At 42.9% G+C, this 20,619-nt stretch overlaps 1 protein-coding gene across 2 annotated transcripts; it reads left to right on the top strand.

The window, feature by feature from the left end:
- The first annotated feature begins 262 nt into the window (after positions 1–262).
- On the top strand, positions 263–19,892 carry LOC147020607 (arginine-hydroxylase NDUFAF5, mitochondrial-like). 2 transcript variants are annotated; one of them, XM_085896092.1, is made up of 11 exons: positions 265–713; positions 3,454–3,494; positions 9,566–9,629; positions 9,982–10,029; positions 11,729–11,832; positions 12,160–12,199; positions 16,456–16,653; positions 16,935–16,995; positions 17,671–17,754; positions 17,890–17,969; positions 18,960–19,892. In XM_085896092.1, exons 1-11 carry the CDS (start codon positions 285–287, stop codon positions 19,101–19,103), a joined length of 1,293 nt encoding a protein of 430 aa, XP_085752218.1. In that variant the 5' UTR covers positions 265–284; the 3' UTR covers positions 19,104–19,892. The 2 variants fall into 2 exon arrangements, with proteins under 2 accessions (XP_085752219.1, XP_085752218.1); XM_085896093.1 differs by lacking the exon at positions 16,456–16,653 and having other exon boundaries at positions 263–713.
- The last annotated feature ends 727 nt before the right edge of the window (positions 19,893–20,619 follow it).

Below are 20,619 nucleotides of genomic sequence, written 5' to 3' on the forward strand. Positions count from 1 at the left end.
CCTGAACTCCTTCCCGACCCTGTACCCCTCATTGAGAAGCCCACAGCAGTTGTAAGCAAGGACAGCCCTCCACCCACCCTTAGAGGTTCAGCTCGTGTCTGTAAGCCTCCTGAGCGTCTTGATTTGTAAATAAATAAATAAATAAATAAATAAAAGAAGAAGAATAATAACAAAGAAAAAAATGGGGGGGGGGTGAGATTAATCAGTAATTTATGTTAATGTATGCACACATTGGGTGCACCGGGGCGTGGTTAAGTAGAGTCACGTGACCCGTCCATGTTCCGATGCTGTGCTGTGCCCGTGTCCGAATTAAACTTGCTCCCATTTCAGAGCCTTCGTCCCTGTCTATCGAGTACATGATATTTTGTCGTGTTTCCCTTCGGTGTGTGCCTCTGTGTCGTCCCTTACGTGTTGACCATAAAACAACAACAACAATTATTTTCATACCACATGTACGTACATCAAAACTCCTGGCAGTAGGCGGCTCATCTTTGCTATCCGATAGTACACGAGCACGTTCCTCTTCAATGGCTGCCTTATTTTTAGCGTTACAGTGTTCTCGTCCGACTCTCGTGTCGACCTTTTGTCGATCTCGCCGAGGTCTGAACAGTGCGGGTGTCATGGATGTGTTTGATCGGGCCCTGAAGCGGAGGCAAAAACGATGGGCAGCAGAGAGGGATGATGCTCGACACTTCGACTACTTGCGGCGGAAGGTACCAAAGTAATTATTTAAAAAATCCATTGTTGGATATAGATGTCGAGCTTTTCAAATCTACTTGGATCTAGATATACCATAGCCATGCTGTTTAAAAAAAAAATTTTTTTTACGATGTCATCAATTTATTACGTATGAGAATGAGGTGAAGGAGGAGAGGGAGGTGGGGGTGGTCAAAAATTCTGCCATTTTGTGTATGTAATAAATAGATGTCGAGCTTTTCAAATCTACTTGGATCTATATATACCATAGCCATGCTGTTTAAAAAATATATATATGACGTCATCAATTTATTACGCATGAGGATGAGGGGAAGGATGGGAGGATGAGGCAAGAGAGGTGGGGGTGGTCAAAAATTCTGCCATTTTATGTATGTAATAAATAGATGTCGAGCTTTTCAAATCTACTTGGATCTATATATACCATAGCCATGCTGTTTTAAAAAAATGAAATTTTTTTTTACAGTGTCATCAATTTATTACGTATGGGAGGGAGGTGGGGGTGGTCAAAAATTCTGCCATTTTTGTGTATGTAATAAATACATGTCGAGCTTTTCAAATCTACTTGGATCTAGATATACCATAGCCATGCTGTTTAAAAAAAAATTATGACGTCATCAATTTATTACGTGTGAGGATGAGGGGAAGGAGGGGAGGATGAGGGAAGGGAGGTGGGGGTGGTCAAAAATTCTGCCATTTTGTGTATGTAATAAATAGATGGCTTCAACATTTGAAATGTCAGCAAAGATTGATTTTTAATTAATTAATTAATTTCACAGATGGAGCATTGATGGATGGATGGCATCACATAGCTTGGTCTGTGTTTATAAATTTACACAACTTTTAAATGTGGTGCATTATATTGAAAACTATTCTGAACATACATTTCATGCAACGCCTTCGATAAGGGATGTGATGCTTGAAAAACATAGCATTCAGAATGGCTTTTTTGTGTGAAAGGAAGAATGAGCTGGCATGGTTCCGTGACGATGAACTGTTCGCAGAAGATGAAGGAGATGAACATCGTTGAATTTGGACCGCTTTGCCAACATTTGTCCGGAACCATTTGAGCCCCCAGCAGCCAGCACTGCCTCCCTTGTTTCGACGAAGCCAGTGAGCCTGGTGTTGGCTCAGTGGTTCGGGCGGTGGCTTGGGATCCTAGGGTCCTGAGTTCAAGCCCCGTCGGCCGCTGAATTAATACACCAGGGGGTTGACTCAGCCTGTCATCCTTCCGAGGTCAGTGAAAAGATCACCAGTTCCAGTGTGTGTACTGGTAGAGGGGCACTGCATCAGCGACACCGTCCCGCTTCAAGAAATGATAGCTACCCCAGCAGCTAAGCTGCCATACGAGCACCACCACCACATGATGCCAGAGTCACAATCGGACGACCGATGAAAAGCAAGCCCCAACGGTAGAGTGCTACCTGAAGGCGATTCCATATTTACCTGACCCCGATTGCAAACACGTCTGAAGCATGTTGTGGTTTTCTTTGGGAGAAGGGGGACCGAGTGATGGACCAATAGGTTTTCACTTTTGAGAAAGGTTAGCAGAGGCATAGTCTTGTGTTGCTGACTACAATGTGGAGAAATGCATTAAGCTCGCATTTGAGAACTTCATGTGCATTTGTTTGAGATATACAGGGTGACTCCCAAAAAAAGTGGGCCCACTTGAGGAAAAGTTGAACAATTCTAATATTAACCAATTAAACTTTACAAAATTTGCAGATAATACTATTCCCCCATCGTGAAGATATCACTGAAAATTTCAGTTGTCTACAAATAAATTTGACAATTTTACAATGAAATTACTGACGACGTCGATGTTTGATCATATGCTCCCAGTGGGCACCATTTTGCTCATTGCAGAGGGCCACACGTCGAGCGAAGTTATTGATGACTTGAATGCACAGGTATCAAGATCCTCCTCTAGCTTTCTTTGCCGATGTAGAGCTCTTGACTCGTGCCGAAGAGATTTCTTGGGACTCCAGGCGACTGAGTAAGCAACGGCAGCGAGATTCTCGGGTGACCTTCCTGATTTTGGTTTGGTGAATTCACATTCAAGACTGTCGTGCTGTCCACATTTTTTTTCACAAACGTTTGAATTTGAGACTTGCTGCGTGCTTTCCTTGTTGCGAAATATGCATAGAACAGGCACCTTGTCTGTAAGAACAAATTTCTCCATATACATATGTATATATTTTTTGTTTTTTAGAGAAAATGGCTTTTATTCAGGTGTCCACAACATGGTGTGTGAATGTCACAGATTCAAGAATTTTTGCGGATACACTGTCCTTTAATTCAGTTCACTCCTCCTGAAGAGCCTGGTGTTGACTCAGTGGTTAGGGTGGTGGCTTGGGATCCTCAGGTCCTGAGTTCAAGCCCCATTGGCCGCTGAATTAATACACCAGGGGGTTGACTCAGCCTGTTATCCTTCCAAGGTCGGCAAAATGAGTTCCAGTGTGTACTGGTAGAGGGGCACTGCATCAGCGACAAAGTCGCGCTTCCAAGAAATGATAGCTGCCATGCGCAAGAAGAAGACTCCTGAAAAATGAAAGCGATTGAAGGAAAACTATGAAAGTTATGAAACCTTTCCCAGGCCCCACTTTTTGAGGGGTCACCCTGGATATCTACGCATTTATACAGTATGGTGTATATTTATGGATGGTGACGTGTGTAATGATTTGTCACCAGTCATTATTAATGGTGATAATTGTTGACTTGGTGCTCCACTTCCCTCAGGTCGGTGAAATGGTTGCAGACAGGATAATGGACATTTCCAGGTGTGTGCAGCACCTACGCAAAAAAATACAACTTGGTTCACGCAAATTGACAACCACTAACTGCACCCATGAAATATTTTTTTTAACTTTCGGTTTCTTTTGTTCATGATTCGTTGAGGTGATCTTTGACTGAAGGGAAAAGCGTCAGTCCGTGTGTCCCTCGTGCTTTGTTCTAAATAGCTCCTGCTGTCATAAATAATAATAAAAATGGTACCATCACAAGTCTGGAGACGGCGATGGTTCACGAGGAGACGCCACGGGCAAACTGGCGGGAATCGGGAAAAATGTAAATGATGAAAGTTGTAGTACTCGAAGAGCACGACTTGCATACCAACTTTCATTCGAAACAGTTGTAAACCCTAGGAGCTCGATGCCCAATTTATTGATTTTTTTTGAGATTTTCTAAGTTTGTGACCTTGTGACCTTGACCTTGGGACGAAAATGAAAAATCGAGCTCCGTGGGGCTATGCAGGTGCCATTGGGCTAACCAAATACCGAAACCCCTGCCAGATTCGACAAAGCCCCTCGGAGAAGATGTAACTTGAAACCGGCTACCCCCTAAAAACACGTGTTTTTTGGGCGTGGGTCCGCCCATAATGGGCGCAGCACGCCCATTCTCCGGAAAACACAACTAGATCATGATACAAACCTCGCACCCTAATTTTATCAAGATCAGATCAAAACCCACGGAGCTATGCTCAGGACAGACAGACAGACACCCATAACGAATATAGTGGTCACTTGCTCGTGAACCAATAAAGCTGTTAATCGATTTACTTGGTTGGAAAGATGATAATCGATTTCCTTGGAACCAAAATTGGTGTCCGGTTAACCATAAACATGCCTGTTTTAAAAGCCCATGTTTCTGGGATTGAGGGAGAAGAAGAATCAAGACCTGAAGCTTGAGTGTGGCGGTTCCAACGGTATGGCAGCAGGAAGCGTTTTCAATAAAGCATGACGGATACAGAAGGTGCACAAAAAACTGTATATAGTAATATTTGTCAAAGCAATATAAAAATGTATAAAAGCACACGGAAGGAGACGACGACGATGATGACGACCGCATGTTACAAATATTTGTTTTTTTTTTTGTTGCAGTGAGGCTTTTTTGTTGAGTTGTCAGAATTGCATTTGTAAGTTTACTCAATGTATCTGTCTGTCTGTCTTTCTGACTGACTGCACCTCCCCCCCCCCTACTCCCCTACAATCAATCACCCTCTGGATAATTCCATTCCATTCCATCCATATAAGTGCTTCTTCATCAGGGTGAAGATTACCACACTGCGGTTGTGCGCAGGCGAGGAACAGTGCCGATGCAACCAAATTGTGCAAATATATACGCGTGCGAGTAAAAATAAAGGCCAGATGTAATCTTATCTTGCTAGCTCCTGCAATGTGGTTTTGAAGGCGTCGAGGGAGGCTGAAGTAGCAGGGTCTTTCTCTAGGTGGTTCCAGTCCCTGCAAGTGCGGGGGAATAAGGATGAGGCATAAACCTGAGTACTGCAGCTCGGAATCATGAAGTGGGATCCATGTCCTCTGGTACTTACGGATGCTTCAGTGAGGTATGCACTCCACCTGATGTCCACCAGGTCATGGCGAATGCGGTACGTCAAGGCAAGACGGCTTTGGAATCGTCTACTCTCCAAGGTGGGCCATTGTAGTTCTTCAAGTATAACCATGACACTGCTAGTATGACCGTAGTTACCAGTGACATACCGAGCACCTCCACGCTGGACCAGCTCGAGCTTGTTGATGTTGTGCTGAGTGTGAGGATCCCATGCTGTTGCAGCATATTCCACGATTGGTCAGACGTAAGTTGTGAAAGTGGTCCTCTTAATTCTACGGTTGCATCGGCTGAAGTTTAAACTCGGGGAAGGCATTACTGGAGTTTGCTTTCTTGACAGTTGCATCCACATGGGTGTTGAAATTCAGCTTTGAATCGATGTGGTCACCAAGGTATTTGGCTGAGTTAACCTCTTCAAGGGTGTGGTCATGAACGTTGTGAGATTGGAGGATGGGCTTCCGCTTGTTGGTGATGTGAATGACCTGGCATTTAGATGGGTGAAACTCCATCAACCTCTTTCTCTCCCAATCCTGTAACATGTCAAGATCCATCTGGAGATGAGTGCAGTCCTGGGCAGACGTAATGTGCCAGTATACGATGCAGTCGTCTGTGAAAAGATGTGGTCGTGGAGCTTGAGATGCTATCTGGTAGATCGTTAATAAAGAAGCGGGCCGAGCACACACCTCAGGGTAAGCACCCTACCCTTAAGAACTCCAGATGTTACTTGGGCTTCAGAGCTAAGTTGACCGTCAATCAAGACTTGCTGGGTGCGGACATGGAGGAATTTTTTTTTTATTCACTCTAAAGTGCAGCCTTGAAGTCCATAGAACTCCGACTTCAACAGAAGTCTTCGGTGGGACACCTTGTCGAAGGCTTTCACGAAGTTCAGCAAGATTAAGTCTACTTGTCTCTCCTCTTGTATTCCTCTAGCAAGGTCATCTATGGTGAGGGTCAATTGCTTTTCACAAGATCTATGTTTTCTAAAGCCATGCTGTGCGTCTCTTGGTGTCTGACGGTCGATAAGATGATGCATGATGGCACGATGTACGACATGCTCGCACAACTCGCAAAGGACTGTTGTCAGTGAGATAGGCCAATGATTTGAAGCAGATGATCGGCAGCCCTTCCTGAAGATAGGGATGATGGTTGCTTTCTTCCAAGAAGATGGTACACTGCCCTGATTTAGGGATGCATGGAAGAGTAAGGTGACTGCAGGTGAGACTTCTTCAACCATTTCCTTCAGCAGTTTCGCAAAGATACCGTCAGATGCTTGATGTCAAAGATGCTTTGTGTGGTTTAAGGTATTCGAGAAGCTTGGTTTCTCCTTCGCAGCCAACAGTGATGCCATCCGTGGTTGGATGAAGGCTGGGGCCGAGATTAGGTGGTGATGAACCTCGGTCATCAGTAAATACTGAAGAGAACTGCTTGTTCAAGATTGTTAGCTTTATGCTTGGGATTGCAGTGAAGAATATTTCCTTCCTTCAGCGCCGCAACTCCCATTTGATCACAGCATTTAGATTTCACCAACGCTCCCAACTTATTATTGCTATCTGGGTCACGACTGATGATGTCACACAAGTATTTGTTATCGGTCTAGCGACAGATCTTCTGAATTTCCTTCTTGATGTTGTGATGCCAAGCCTTCTTGTAGGCGCGGGTTTTCTTACGGCACATGCGTTTAATTGTTGTGTCAAACTAACATTGACTGAATCTGGATGACCTGGATTTGGGGCGTACGTTATCTTCAACGATTTTTTTTTCCAGGGCAGCCTGCATTTCAGTAGCCAGAACCTCCACCGGTGTTAAGGTAGAGTAATGGTCAACAAATTGATCTGCCCATGCTTTGGCATCAGACCGAATGTTCACCAATTGACTTATTTCCAAAGAAAAAAATTTTATGGCGAGGTGGTCGGACACTCATCTCCAAGAACGCATCATGATCACTCAGGCCAGGCATGCCGACACATTGTTTGACCAGGGAAGAGGGATTAGTTGTGATAATATCCAAGATATTATCTCTGCTTATGGGAAAGTTTACAATCTGCTCAAGTCCCAACCAAGCCAAAGTTTGCAGGTAGGAGTCACTGATGTTCTGCCAAGATTGGTGCGAGATAATCTGCTCTGTCTCCCAGATGATGTCGGGTAAATTAATGTCTTTGCCAATCCATACATCTGTACGTGGGTTTGAGTGACGCATCCTTAATGGCTTGGTTAAAGTTATCCATGTAGCTTAGGTCACTACTAGGTGGTCGATACATGGAGGGAATTATAATATTGTGGTTACCATTGATCACTTTAATTACTATGAACTCAGATTCAGTGTCGGTTGGTATCTGTTGACTGTTAAGACCGGTAGTAATACCCAATAAGACACCTCTGTGGAAATCTCTGTCCTTTCTATCGAGATTATATACGTGGCTTCAACCACGTCTCGCATCCCATGATGATGTTGGGTTTGGTTGCTTCAATTAAGCTCCAGAACTCCTCCCGTTTAGAATAAATGCTCTGGAAGTTGATGACCAGGGTGCGCAAGTTTGAGGCACTAACTCGTGGACGTAGTTGAGATGGCGATGACGAGGCTAGTGGTGAACCTGGGGGATCAGTACTTGTGGAGCCTCTGCTTGAAGTTCGAGTAGAATTGAAGGTATCGCTGTCCATGATGACTGTGTCATATAGGCTAGATGATGGATTTGGTAAGCCACAGTTAGGGTACTCCCAGGGATAATCACTTCTCCCCAGGTTAGACAAGAGGATGCTGTCTATGCTAACACAATCTGCATGGTACCATGCGTCACATGATTCACATAGTCTACTTGCCTTAGCTCCTTTAAAATTAGTGCAGGCCCTATTACATGCGCCACATGGAAATTTTGGAGGCCTTGGCCCATGGGTTGGTTTCCACATCGCCACCTGTCAGAAGGATGACTAAAAGCAGGGACAGGAAGTGGCATGCAAGACAAAGAGAGAAGTAGCATGTTGTTCATACTGAAGTCAGAATTAGCCTTTTTAGCCATCACCTGGGTTATGCCCATCACTTATGCTGGTGGTGGGTATTTCGACTAGACTACTAGAGTATGAAGATGGTCTGCTATAAATGGTCTTCAATCAGCTCGTAGACCAAGTGTTTATCTTATTGAACTTGTAATACTAATCGGGCCGAGTTTTCGAAGGCTGAGCCGACGTCGACTTGTTCAAGGGCTGCGTTGCTGGCCTGGTTGGATTCAATGAATCCACACGTATACCTGCTGCTGCACCGCAATTCCGCGGTCCTTTGCCGCCGAGCCAGATTGGCGCACACAGAGCATTCTCGGGAGGATTATATCATTTTGAAAGTCATACATTGATTGAACAGTACAGTATTGACTATCAAGGGCATCCATATTATTGAACACCTTGGGGATAAGAAATTTTGGCCTCGGCTATTAAGAATTCTCTCCTGCACTGGCTTTTTCTGTCGTGCACATCTTCTAAAAAAATATACATTGAAGGCATCCAAAATCTTTCATTCTCAGGAGACAAGTGTGTGTCTAAAGTTCGGCTATACCTTAAACTCTTAAAGTTTATGTATGAATCGTTTTTTTGTGATTATACATTGAGTTCCAAGTTTTATAGTTCCAAATGTAAACAAGAAAGAGAAATGAGAGATTGCAGACCCTCGCCAGGACTTGTTTTGTGGTGTTTTTGTGCTGATTTGTTATATAATTGATATGTTCCAATACTTTTATTATACGTTCAAATACATAATTAATAGATGTACTCATGTTCAAGTTGTACATAATTAATAGACCTACTCATGTTCCAATAGTACTTAATAGATGTACTCATGCTCCAATGATACATAATTTATAGAAATTCTCACATTTATGCCTGGTCTTGGCTTCATGGCTAAAGTGGTAGGCTTGGGATCCGTGGGTCCTGCGTTCAAATGCCGCTGGCTGTCGAACTAATATCAGGTGGGGTTGACTCAGCCTGTCATCCTTCCGAGGTCGGCAAAAATGAGTACCAGCTTGTTGGTATCCTGCGTCGAAGTGGCGACCCGTCCAGGATTGTGCCCAATAGCCAAGGAGACTGTTTAGACAGCACCAACACTCTGCACAGAGTATGGTCCCAATGGATGGATGGCTCCTCACATTTCAACAGTACATAATTAATAGACATACTCACATTCCAAGGGTACGTAATTAATAGACATACTTGCGTTTTGATAGTATGTAATTAGTAGACGTACTTAAGACATATTCGTGTTATGTGAGGACAGACACAGACAGACAGACAGACAGACAAACGGACCCAAATTCAATATCCGCTTCTCTGGCGAGGGTATACAAAATTGTCAAATCTGAAGCATACTCAAACAAAATGCATCCTCCACGTTATCACCAGTGATTCTAATGTATGTAACGGTATTTCATGAAAATAATTAGCAGCATGTTCACTGTGAAAACTTTTGCTTACATTTAATGCACATTCACTGACATTTTTTTTTAATGGGATTTTTCCTTTGCAGGTCATTCCCTGTTGCTCTGGATGTAGGTGCAGGAAGGGGTTATGTATCAGAACACATTACCAAGGTACTGCTCAAAAATATCCAAGATTGATAACCAGGGTGCAAACCGTTTTTCCTGGACAATAACATTATGTCACGTTGGTCTCATAAAGCAGTCACTTTCAGGACAAAATGGTAACTCAACGCATCGCTATGTTATTCGTAAAACAAAGTTGATTACCCATTGCATTGTCTTTTGAAGAAATCTATACAAGTGATGTACTGTATTTATTAAATACAGTAAATTCTGTACGATTAATAATTTACTGACGTGTTTCGATCAGCATTTCACATTCTGTAGTTGAATCTTTCTCCATTGTGTGTCTATTTTATTGGCACGTAAAGTGTTTCTGTGTCATCGTTGATTCTGCTTACAGGAAACAGTGAAGCTGATGATCAAGACAGATATAGCTCCGGCATGCCTGGTAGGGATTCATGACATTAATAATTACCTCTGCAAGGTGGATGGAGGTTGTATATTCACCTCTGTTTGTCTGGTTGTTTGTCTGCGAGCAAGATATCTTAAAAAAAGTTATTGAAGGATTCGGCCGAAACTGTGTGGACAGGTTAGATGTGTGACGAGGAGGAATTGATTAAATTTCGCTGAAGATCCGCATTCGGATCCGATAATTTTTTTTAAGTGATTCTTCATCATTGAGAGGTGGGATCAAAACGATATAAAGGTATAGTATGATATTTTAAAAAGTTGTGGATGTGTTGGGGAGATGACAGGAACAAGCCAATTCGATTTTGGTTCAGATCCGGCCTATCAATGGGATACAAATTAGGGTGCATCAAATGCCCCCTTTTTTGCGAAAGTTTGAAAAACATAATGGCGATAGGACAGATGTGTTCGAATACATGAAAAAACATTTCTCTTTTTTTTTTCAGAATTTTCGGTCATCATCTTGGGGGTCCACATCGGGGTCAAAGTTCAGGCACGCAGCTCCTGCGCATTTTTCAGAATAAGTGTTATTTTTCACTGTATAGTGATCAAAACTTGTGTCTGGTGGTGAAATAATTCTGACATATCAATGTACTGCTCCTTTGGTGATGTTTGTAACACCGTTGGCTTGTAATTTGTTGGCACAGTTTCCTGGAAAATTTGATTGGCTCTATATCACTGGAACATCACCAAAGGAGCAGTACATTGATATGTCAGAATTATTTCACCACCAGACGCAAGTTGTGATCACTATACAGTGAAAAATAACACTTATTCTGAAAAATGTGCAGGAGCTGCGTGCCTGAACTTTGACCCCGATGTGGACCCCCAAGATGAAGACCGAAAATTCTGAAAAAAAATGAGAAATGTTTTTTTTCATGTATTCGAACACAGCTGTCCTATCGCCGTTATGTTTTTCAAACTTTCGCAAAAAAGGTGGCATTTGATGCACCGTAATACAAATGCAAATTGTTCAGCCTGGCAGGGGTATGCACTCTATGAAGAGCTGTTCCAGTTTACCTCCGCCACCAAAGGTGAAGGAGGTTATGTTTTCACCCCTGTCTGTCTGTCTGTCTGTCTGTTTGTTTGTGTGCAGGATATCTCAAAAAGTTGTGAACGGATTCGGACGAAACTTGGTAGACATGTTGGGTTTATGAAAATGGAAGAATTGATTCAATTTTGGTGAAGATCGGAATCCGGATCTGATAATTTTTAAAGTGATTCTTCACCATTGAGAAATGGGGCTAAAAGGATACATATCACGTTATCTGAAAAAGTTGTAGATGGATTCGGACAAAACTTGGTGGATATGTTGGGTGTATGACAAGGACGAAAATATTCGATTTTGGTGAAGATCCGAATCCAGATGCAGATATGAGGATTAAAACAAAAATTCAAGTGATTCTTCACCATTGAGAGATGGAGCTAAAAACGATGTATCACATGATATTTCAAAACATTAATGGGCCCGATATGTTCTACTGGATCGGGCATTGCATGGCAGAGGTATGCGCTCTCCCAAGTGCCATTCGAGTTGCTTTTGTTTTCCCATTTTCTGTGATTTTATTGCAAGGTATTTCATTTGCAATTTTTGTGTATTTTCCAATCCTCTTGCCATCACCTTCTCGAAAGAATTTATTTTTTTTTAACCTCAATTTGATGTCACCTTTTTCTTCCAGCATAATCCTTTGCCGACGGATGTTCACAGTTTGCGTGTCCTGGCTGATGAAGAGAATCTCCCGTTTGCAGATGATGCTTTTCACCTCGTGGTCAGCAGCCTTGCGTATGCCATTCACCTACCAACTTATAAACCATCGTCGCATAATTCTGAACAAATGTCCCACCCAAAATAAAGGATGCGGCATTAATTTTATTTTTGTATTGGGATACCTATGAGTTTTTTTTTTTTCCTCCTGCCCCAAAGTTGGCTAATGTAAACAGCTGAACACTCGAGGCTTGTATTACTTTATCTTTCCATGTGGAGACAATGCCTATTGTGGTTATTGAAGCTTTTCGGGGACCAGTACATTGTTGATTTGTTGGTTGCAAGAAACCAAAACAAAAGTTGTTTTGCTAATATTGCTGCAATGTGTCATCCTTGTATGATCAGGTTCCATTGGATCAACGACCTACCGAAGGCCTTTTCAGAGGTGGGTAAATCTTTTTTTTTTTTTTTAACCTGAAACCGCTCCATGAAAAAAAAACTCAGGATGCTACCAAGTTCATTGGTTCTTCCTTGACCGGTTTTTTATTATTATTTATTTTATTATATAATTTGGGTTACAACATTAGGACAGGTCCAGTGGTCCTATTTTTCTCCTGTGTTTTATTTTTGCCATTTTCCATTCTGCTGTGCTCTCCCTTTTTTCATTGTGCTCTCTCAAAAATCAATTTCCACATATTGTTAGAAGAGATCCAAATTAGTCTTTTCAATTTTTCTCTGTTCATAAAGTTTGATGAGGATTCGATATTTCACATTGGGGGACATTAATATCCTGTGAGAATTTTTAATTTATTTCCCCATACACTACTTCAAAATTCGCCCTCCCGCTTACTCCTTCCTCTTCCCAATCTTCCCCCATTATTTTCCTTCACTCAAAGTTTTTTTTTTAATGCCTCCAATGACGAAGTCGCCGGAGGCGTTATGTTTTTTTGGTTGTACGTCCGTTCTAATTTTCTCTGTTTGCTCTGCAACCGCTTATCTGATTGACAGAAAATTTTCACCATCAGTGTGACTACTCCTGTGGACTATTTTAATGATAATTATGATGTCATAGGTCATGTGGTGTATCATGTTGGAAAAAAGGCTAAACTTTGGACTTGTATATCTGTGAAACCACTCCATGGAAAAAATTGAAACTTGGCACATGTCAAGTACTCCTCATTGGAAATAAGTGTGATATATTTTTTTTATTATGTCATAGGTGGCTTTGTTATGACATCTTAATTGTACATGTCAGATGCTTTATCCGATCAGTATGAAAATGTTTGAGGGCCATCTTGGGCTAAATTGTATTGGGGGGGGGGGGGGGGGAAATAGATGACATTGGTCACATGCTTTGGCAGCTATGTGATGTAATAATATGGGCAGAGGCATATGTGTGGCGACGTCGAAGAGTGCATTTCTCGTTAAAAAAAAAAATCAAATTACCTCCCTGCCAACGTGTATGTAATGTATATAATGTAGGTCCGATACCTTTTGTAAGTATGCTCATGCATAAATATTTTGTCCTAACACTTCATTATGTCCGACTCTTTCCCTCGCTCTTTGCAATGTTCTCCTCGTGCTTGTTCGATACATAGCTTTCTTAATTTCCTTCCCTCCTTCCTTGATTGTTTTTGGCACATACCAAATTTGCTTCCTTTGCCATATATTTACCTCGTACACATGAAACGATAACCGGATATCTTGAAATAAGCAATTGGTTCATGTCTGTCTGTCTGTCTGTCAACAAACCTCAGTTTATGTTCGAGGAATAACTCTATTTCATTTGAATGTTATGCTTTGAACAAGAATCGGGAACATGAATCTTGGAAGTACTTTGCTTCTGAATTTGTCCTAATTGTGCATGTGCAAAGAGAAGTGAGATAATTATTTCCTCTATCTGCCTGTCTGGCAGTCAAACAAAGTTGAAAAACATTCCAAACAGGAAACGTACTGTTTTTAAAGGACACGAAACAACAAGTATGAAGAACCAATGCGTCGTGTTAAATAAGGTGGTGTAAAGGTGCTGCATCAATGGCGGTAAACTTCTGAATTTTCTTTTCCCTTATATCTTCATTTTGTTTCATTTGAATCATATGCTTGAACACTAGAACACAAATTGCCTTTTTGACACTTTCAAAACCCGTCCGTTTAGCGCAGTGGTTTTCAAACTTTTTTTAGTGGCGACCCAATTTCAGAACCTCTCTATATCGTGCGACCCAAAAGATTCAAAACCCAATTCATAATATACAAGATAAGATTTCATATAACAAGAACATTTACTGTTTACTTTATTCACCATCGTCATGTTTTCATAGACGAGTAAACGGAGAATAGCCAACAGTATCCAAATAGTACAGTTGAATGTTTCAGAAGTTTAGTCCGAATGACATTTAGATATATCAGTGAGAAGGATGAGCCTGTTTTTCAGAAACCAACTTCTCAATTCGTGGAGAAGTAGATGACAATACCAGGATCATATCATGCTCCATTTCTAGGCGATTTCTGTACTTTGTTTTAATCACCACCATGGTGGAGAACGACTGCTCACAAAAGTATGATGAAGGATATGGCATGAGAACCTTAATGGCGCGCCGTGACAGGGTAGGGTACGACGGCAGCATTTTGCACCAGAATGTCGACAACGAATTCGTCCGCGCAAGAGCCTGCGCTCCTGAATCCTGCTGGAGCTGTACAAGCTCTTCCTGTGCTGTATCATCTTCATCAGCAATTGAGTCCAGTGGAGCCGTGAAAGGGTCCCGAACCACAGAAAAGGACTGCACATCCAGCTCAGGGAAATAGTGCTCGAACTGTTCAATGAGCGACCGAAGGTGACGTGCTATCTCCCCAGAAAGACTGTCGAGCTCAGTATCATCGTACTGGCAGGTCGTTAGATGCTCCACCAGACGGGGGAAAAGGCTGAAGCGCTTAACAGCTGCTTTGTCTGCCAGTAATTTTAGAGTCGCCAGAAATCCGCTCATTTTGTCGTGAAAAATCATGAGGTTGGTGTCTTTGCCTTGGAGGGAGCGGTTGAGGACATTGAGACGTTCAAAAATGTCAACGAGATAGCACAGTTCTGACAGCTAAGAGTCCGACTCAAGCAACGCTACCCATGCCGTTTTCCCTTGTGTGCGTAGGAACTCCTTCAGTTCATCTTTGAGCTCGTAAACGCGCAGAAGAAGGTTTCCTCGAGATAACCATCTGACTTGAGTGTAGAATAGTAAATTATTATGGTCGGCGTCCATCTCCTGGCAGAATAGCCTGAATAACCTAGTGTTGAGGGCGCTCGATTTGATGTGATTCACCATTTTTACAACTTCTGAGAGCACGCTCTGCAAGGTTTCTGGCAAAGTACGAGAGGCGAGCGCTTCTCGGTGAATCATGCAGTGTACCATGGAGGTCTGAGGAGCCACCTCAAGCAATTTTGCCTTGAATCCAGAACGCACTCCCAACATTGCTGGCACGCAGTCTGTTGTAGAACCGAGCAACTTTCCGAAGTCCAGATCATGGTCACGATAAAACTGCTCCACTTTTCCAAAAATGTCCTCGCCTTTGGTGGTGGCCTCCAATGGTTTGATGAGCAGAGGCTCATCGACAAAGTTATCAGCCTTGATGAAGTGGACCCAGATGATGAGTTGCGCGTACGATGCGATATCAGTGGACTCGTCCAACTGTATGGCGTGCCACGGCGATTCCTTGATCTTCTGTACGACCTGAGCTGTTACGTCCAGACTCGTATCTTCAATTCTGCGTTGGATGGTGTTGTCAGAGAGGGGTATAACTGCCAGTTTCTTCGCCGCTTCCTCCCCAACCATCAGAGATACCATGTCCTTTGCACATGGCAGCACGAGTTCTTCCGCAATGGAGTGAGGCTTTTTAGTCTTGGCAACATGGAGCGACACTCGATACGAGGCCTCTAATACCCGAGAATTTGTCTGATGGCATGTACCCTCTCTGTCAAGACGCGTATTCTTGAGTGCAAGAAGTTTCCTCTCAAAGAACGCTCTCTCTCCTTATCCTGATAAGGTGCATGTTTTGTAGTCAAATGCCTCTGCAACTTATTTTGTTTCATAGACCGTAGAAAGCACTTCGAAACAAATCACACACCGAGGCCTCTGTGCCCCACCTTTATCCACCACGTAGTAAAATCCAAGGTCCAGAAATTTATCCTGGTAAGAACATCCTTGAGATTTGCTGGAGGCCGGTGCTGCCATCACAAATAAGGTCTCGAGTCGTATGTGGAGACATGAATAGACGTTAATGATAGTCTGAGTCTGAGAGGCCGTGGATCAAACCACTAATTTCCCGCCAAAATGAACCACCCTTCAGCGAGCCCACGCATCAGCTGGATCCCATTCCAAGCGTCATGTTGCGCCGGTTCTCATACTTTGAACGAACCGTTTATATTACATCCCGTAAAAGCGAACACCGATCGAAAATAGACAATTTTTTTTCGCTGCAAGCGGACGCTCGCGACCCCACTTGGGGTCGCGCCCCCGGGTTTGAAAAACCAAGGTTTAGCGGTACATGGACAAAACATGACAGCACTTTTACACCATCACGACCAATCAAATCTTCCGCTCACACACCCTGCCCATGTCCTTGTTTCACAAGACTGCGTGGGGTAAAGTGTTCTGTGAACTCTTTAGTTACCTTTTTTTTGAAAAGTCATCCCCAACTTTCTTCCTCTTCTTTCTCCAGGTACTGCGTGTTCTGAGACCTGATGGTGCATTTGTGTTGGCAATGCTGGGCGCAGACACGTTGTATGAACTTCGTTGCTCCCTTCAGTTAGCTGAACAGGAGCGTGAAGGGGGAATCTCTCCCCACATTTCTCCCTTCACTTCTCTCACTGATGTTGGTGACCTGCTTGCTCGCATTGGCTTCAACTTGCTCACTGTGGTGAAGATAAACTACTGTACTTGCACACCAGTTATAATGATTGCAATGTAGTAGTACCCTAATTTTGAGATTGATATCAAGGCAGTGTCTTTGAGACAGTTTTCTCATTACTTTTTCATGTTGTTCCATACAAACCTTCATATTGATGTGCATCATAATTTTATACCCACCTCCTCTTTAACCCAGTTCCACCAACTTTAACCCTTTGCTTCGTGATCATGCACACATGTATGACTCCTGTCTGTGCTTTCGCATAATCATTGATATTACTATGCTTACAGGACTCTGATGAGATTGTAGTCGGTTATCCAAGTATCTACCATCTACTGGATGATCTGCAAGGTGGGTTGAGATGAGTAAAGGAAGCCCATTTCGGTAGTCTCTGAAGTGGAATGGTTACAGCATACACAGAAGGTGCAGAAATAATTCTATTAGCTGCAAGTTCATTATGGTGGTCAAGTTTGCTCCACTGATTTGCAGTCGATCAAAAGTAAGAGGGCTATTGTCTCTTCAATGTCATTCTTCCCTCCAGGTCTTCAAGACAATTACTCACCACCATCTCAGATCATCCCCAATCCAAAACCATGATCTTTTCTACCCTCGTTACCCCCCCCCCTTCACCCCACCCCAATCCCTGCTCCTTCCAAATTTCCAGTTTTCCCTCCTGAGAGTTGCTGCCTGTCGCCATCTCGTCCACCCGACGCATCGTCTCTTGCCCCCCATTCCTCCCCTCACCCATTATTTGTCCAAGTCTGCCTCTGTCTTGGTCTTCAACTCTGTTGTTAGTGTTTTCCCCCTCTCACTTCTGTTCCTTTTATCCTGTTGCATCCTGATCTGCTCTTCCACAATCCTTGATGATGTATACAAAAAAAATTGAAAGTATTTGCAAATGGGACAAATTGCTGACTTCATTTGTTATCAGTAACTCTAATGCACCTGAGCTTTTCACATTGATCAGGCAAAGATATTGTTAACTTCACTGCAACAAGATTTTCTCTGTCAATCATGATTTGTCAGGAATGGGAGAAAGTAACTGTGCCTGGCAACGCAGACTACTACTGCACCGGGATACGCTTACTGCCGCCGCAGCTATATACCAAGGTATGCGGCAGCCCACCTCACTGAGCCTGCATCAGAATTGCAAGCGGTATTATCACAGCATAAATAAAGTTCAAATCCCTCATTAACCCTCACACACAACTTCATGTCTTCCCTTTCATAACCTTCTATGAACAGAATTGTATGGTGGGGAAAATGGCATCCCAGCCACCTTTCACGTGCTGCACGCCATTGGTTGGAAGCCTCACGAGTCACAGGTAAACATTAGATCATCGTTTGAAGAAGCGTTTAACATAATCAGTGTTTCCAGGAGAGTAGTCATGAGCTTTGGGAATTTTCATTTCAGAATGACAGAATGGATTTGGGATTGTTAACCCTTGTAAAATTGTATACTGATGGTGCAACACTTTGGGTTTACTTATTTTTTATGTACAAGACCTAAGGTCGTGGAAGAAGTGACGGGCAAAGTTCTGACAATGAGACTGTAAGGCCACTGTTGGATCCAAGCAAGGGAATGAATGAATAGAGAGAAAGAGGAGTAACCTGCAAGTAGGAGGGATGGGTTAAGTAGGGGTAATGGGGGTATAAATGATCCTGGGATGAAATCCATCCATCCATTGGGACCATACTCTGCAGAGCGTTGGTGCTGATAAAGCAGTCTCCTTAGCTCTTGGGCACAATCCTGGACAGGTCGCCACTCCGACACAGTATACCAGCATGCTGGCACTCATTTTTCCGACCTCAGGATGACAGGCAGAGTCGACCTCACATGTTATTAATTCAACAGCCGGGTGGGATTTGAACTCGGGACCCAGGGATCCCAAGCCCACCACCCTAACCATTAAGCCAACACCAGGCATGGATGAAATGAGATGGTGGGAAAAAAAATAAAAAAGTTACGCGTCGCAAAAGGATGCTAATGTATGAGTGAAGGAATGATTAAGAGAGCAGAATGAGTTGGGGTTTGTTTGGGGGGGGGGTTAATTTAATTTTCTAATTGTAAATTATTTTTCATTTTTTGAAAAGTTTTCAGTAGATAAATGGAGGATGACAAAATATAAGCGTTGGGGGTGGGGAGACAGGAGATAACGATAACATATAAGTCTTATGAATCATGAACACATGGCCGAGATATCAAATCCAAGGTTTTTGTGTTTCCGACCTTTTTGATGACAAATGGTTTATTGACTTGCTGGTGACTGTTTGAAAATGAACAACACACGCAAATGCTGACATTTTGTCTACAGGCACAGCCAGCATGCCGCGGATCTGCCACCACTTCCTTTGCTGAACTTGACCGTGTAAGACACACCCAACAAAGCCAAAGGTCCAGCCTGACGGAATCGCACGGCGATTCAAATATTGCACCAAACAGCCACAGCCAAGCATAGCTGAACCTGCCTTTCTTACAATTGCCTTCCTGGGTGAAACAACAGACCGAAAGAGCACGATGACCATCGGGCATTCGTCTGGAAAAGTGTACTGCCCATAGAGAAGTCTCCATCACAAAATGACAATTACAGGCTTGGTGCTTGAGGGATTCCCGACAGAGTTGAGCAGTCGCGAGCTGCTGTGATGACTTATTTTCTGTCCATCATTATTTGAAGATATTTTACGGTGCGATGGAAGATCAAATCCATGCTGGGTTTCAGTATGCGACGATGCAATTTCATATACATTCTTCCCCCCACCCAAATACGGTACTTTTAATACTGACACCTATGTAATGACTTTAAATTTATCTGATGTAGTAGATGAATTAAGGGATGCGATTGTTATCTACTATGTGGAAACTTATCCATCTTTGCCTGTCTGTTTTGATCTTCAAAAAGCTGCTCTGAGCTTTTGATGTCACCTTATTATTATTATTATTATTATAATTATTATTGCGTACAACAAATAGCATCTCACAGGTCCAAGTCCAAATTAGACAGCCAAGGTGGATTGCCTTGAATCCAATGTTGAAGATGTGACATGAGTGTGGTGTCTTTATGACTTACATTCACAACTGTTAATTCATTACAATCAGCACTGTTCAACATGTACATAAGATGGCACTATTGCACTCTACAACACTCCTTTCCTTTTCATGAAGAGTAACTAGACAAGAGTAAATTGCACACAACATCTATACACCATGTGAATATTGGCAAATAAACATGCATCATTTTATCATCAAACTGTCTGTTTCGCTTTTGTTTCTTTTTACAGGTTTATAGCTTAAGCTTAACCACTGGTTTTCGAATCTCAGGTAGATGTCGTCTTTCTTGACCAGGATTTTGAGCACCTGAAGTAGTTTTACTCTCAACGCACTGAGCATGAGGAGAATGTAGTTTCCTCCCGAGCTGTGCCCCCTGTTCGCAGTAAGCTGGTACTCATTTTGCTGACCTCAGAAGGATGACAGACTCAGTCAACCCACCTGGTGTTATTTAACAGCACGACAGTGGCTCAAACTCGAGACCCTAACATCTTAAGCCAGCCACCTTAACTGTTAAGCCAACAGAAGGCTTTTTTGTTCACAGTGTCGAGGGTCATGGAGGAGCTGGAACACAGGACAGATCTTGATGTAAAAGTAAAAAGAGAGGGGGAAGGGGGCCACACCAACAGCAGGGTTCAACAAAATAAAGGGAGACTTGAGAAATAAGGGATGTGGGGAAGAATGACGATAAGGGGAGGGCACGGGGTGAATAAGATGGATACAGCCGCAAACTCCCAATCACGGAAGTGGAAGGAAAAGCTGGAAATTCGGAAAGAGGTGGGTTTGGGGAAGGCTAATGGGAGGTAGAAAAGATCATAGTTATGGATGGGGGGGAGGTGACCTGAGAAGGTGGTGAACAGCTGTCTTGAAGCCTGAGAGAAGAATGACATGAAGACAATGAGGAAGTTTATTCCATCGGTGGGGAAAAA

The sequence above is a fragment of the Eptatretus burgeri genome, chromosome 9, assembly GCF_056783735.1.
Source record: "Eptatretus burgeri isolate ZD-2024b chromosome 9, Ebu_testis_v1, whole genome shotgun sequence".
NCBI classification, from domain to species: domain Eukaryota; kingdom Metazoa; phylum Chordata; class Myxini; order Myxiniformes; family Myxinidae; genus Eptatretus; species Eptatretus burgeri.

What these genes read in the sequence shown, in the direction of transcription:
- LOC147020607 (XM_085896092.1), top strand. Translation starts at nt 285, where the DNA reads ATGCTGTGCTGTGCCCGTGTCCGAATTAAACTTGCTCCCATTTCAGAG. An exon ending in TCTACTGGATGATCTGCAAG is followed by an intron (nt 16,996 to 17,670) that starts GTGGGTTGAGAT and finishes ATGATTTGTCAG; the next exon opens with GAATGGGAGAAAGTAACTGT. An exon ending in CGCCGCAGCTATATACCAAG is followed by an intron (nt 17,755 to 17,889) that starts GTATGCGGCAGC and finishes TTCTATGAACAG; the next exon opens with AATTGTATGGTGGGGAAAAT.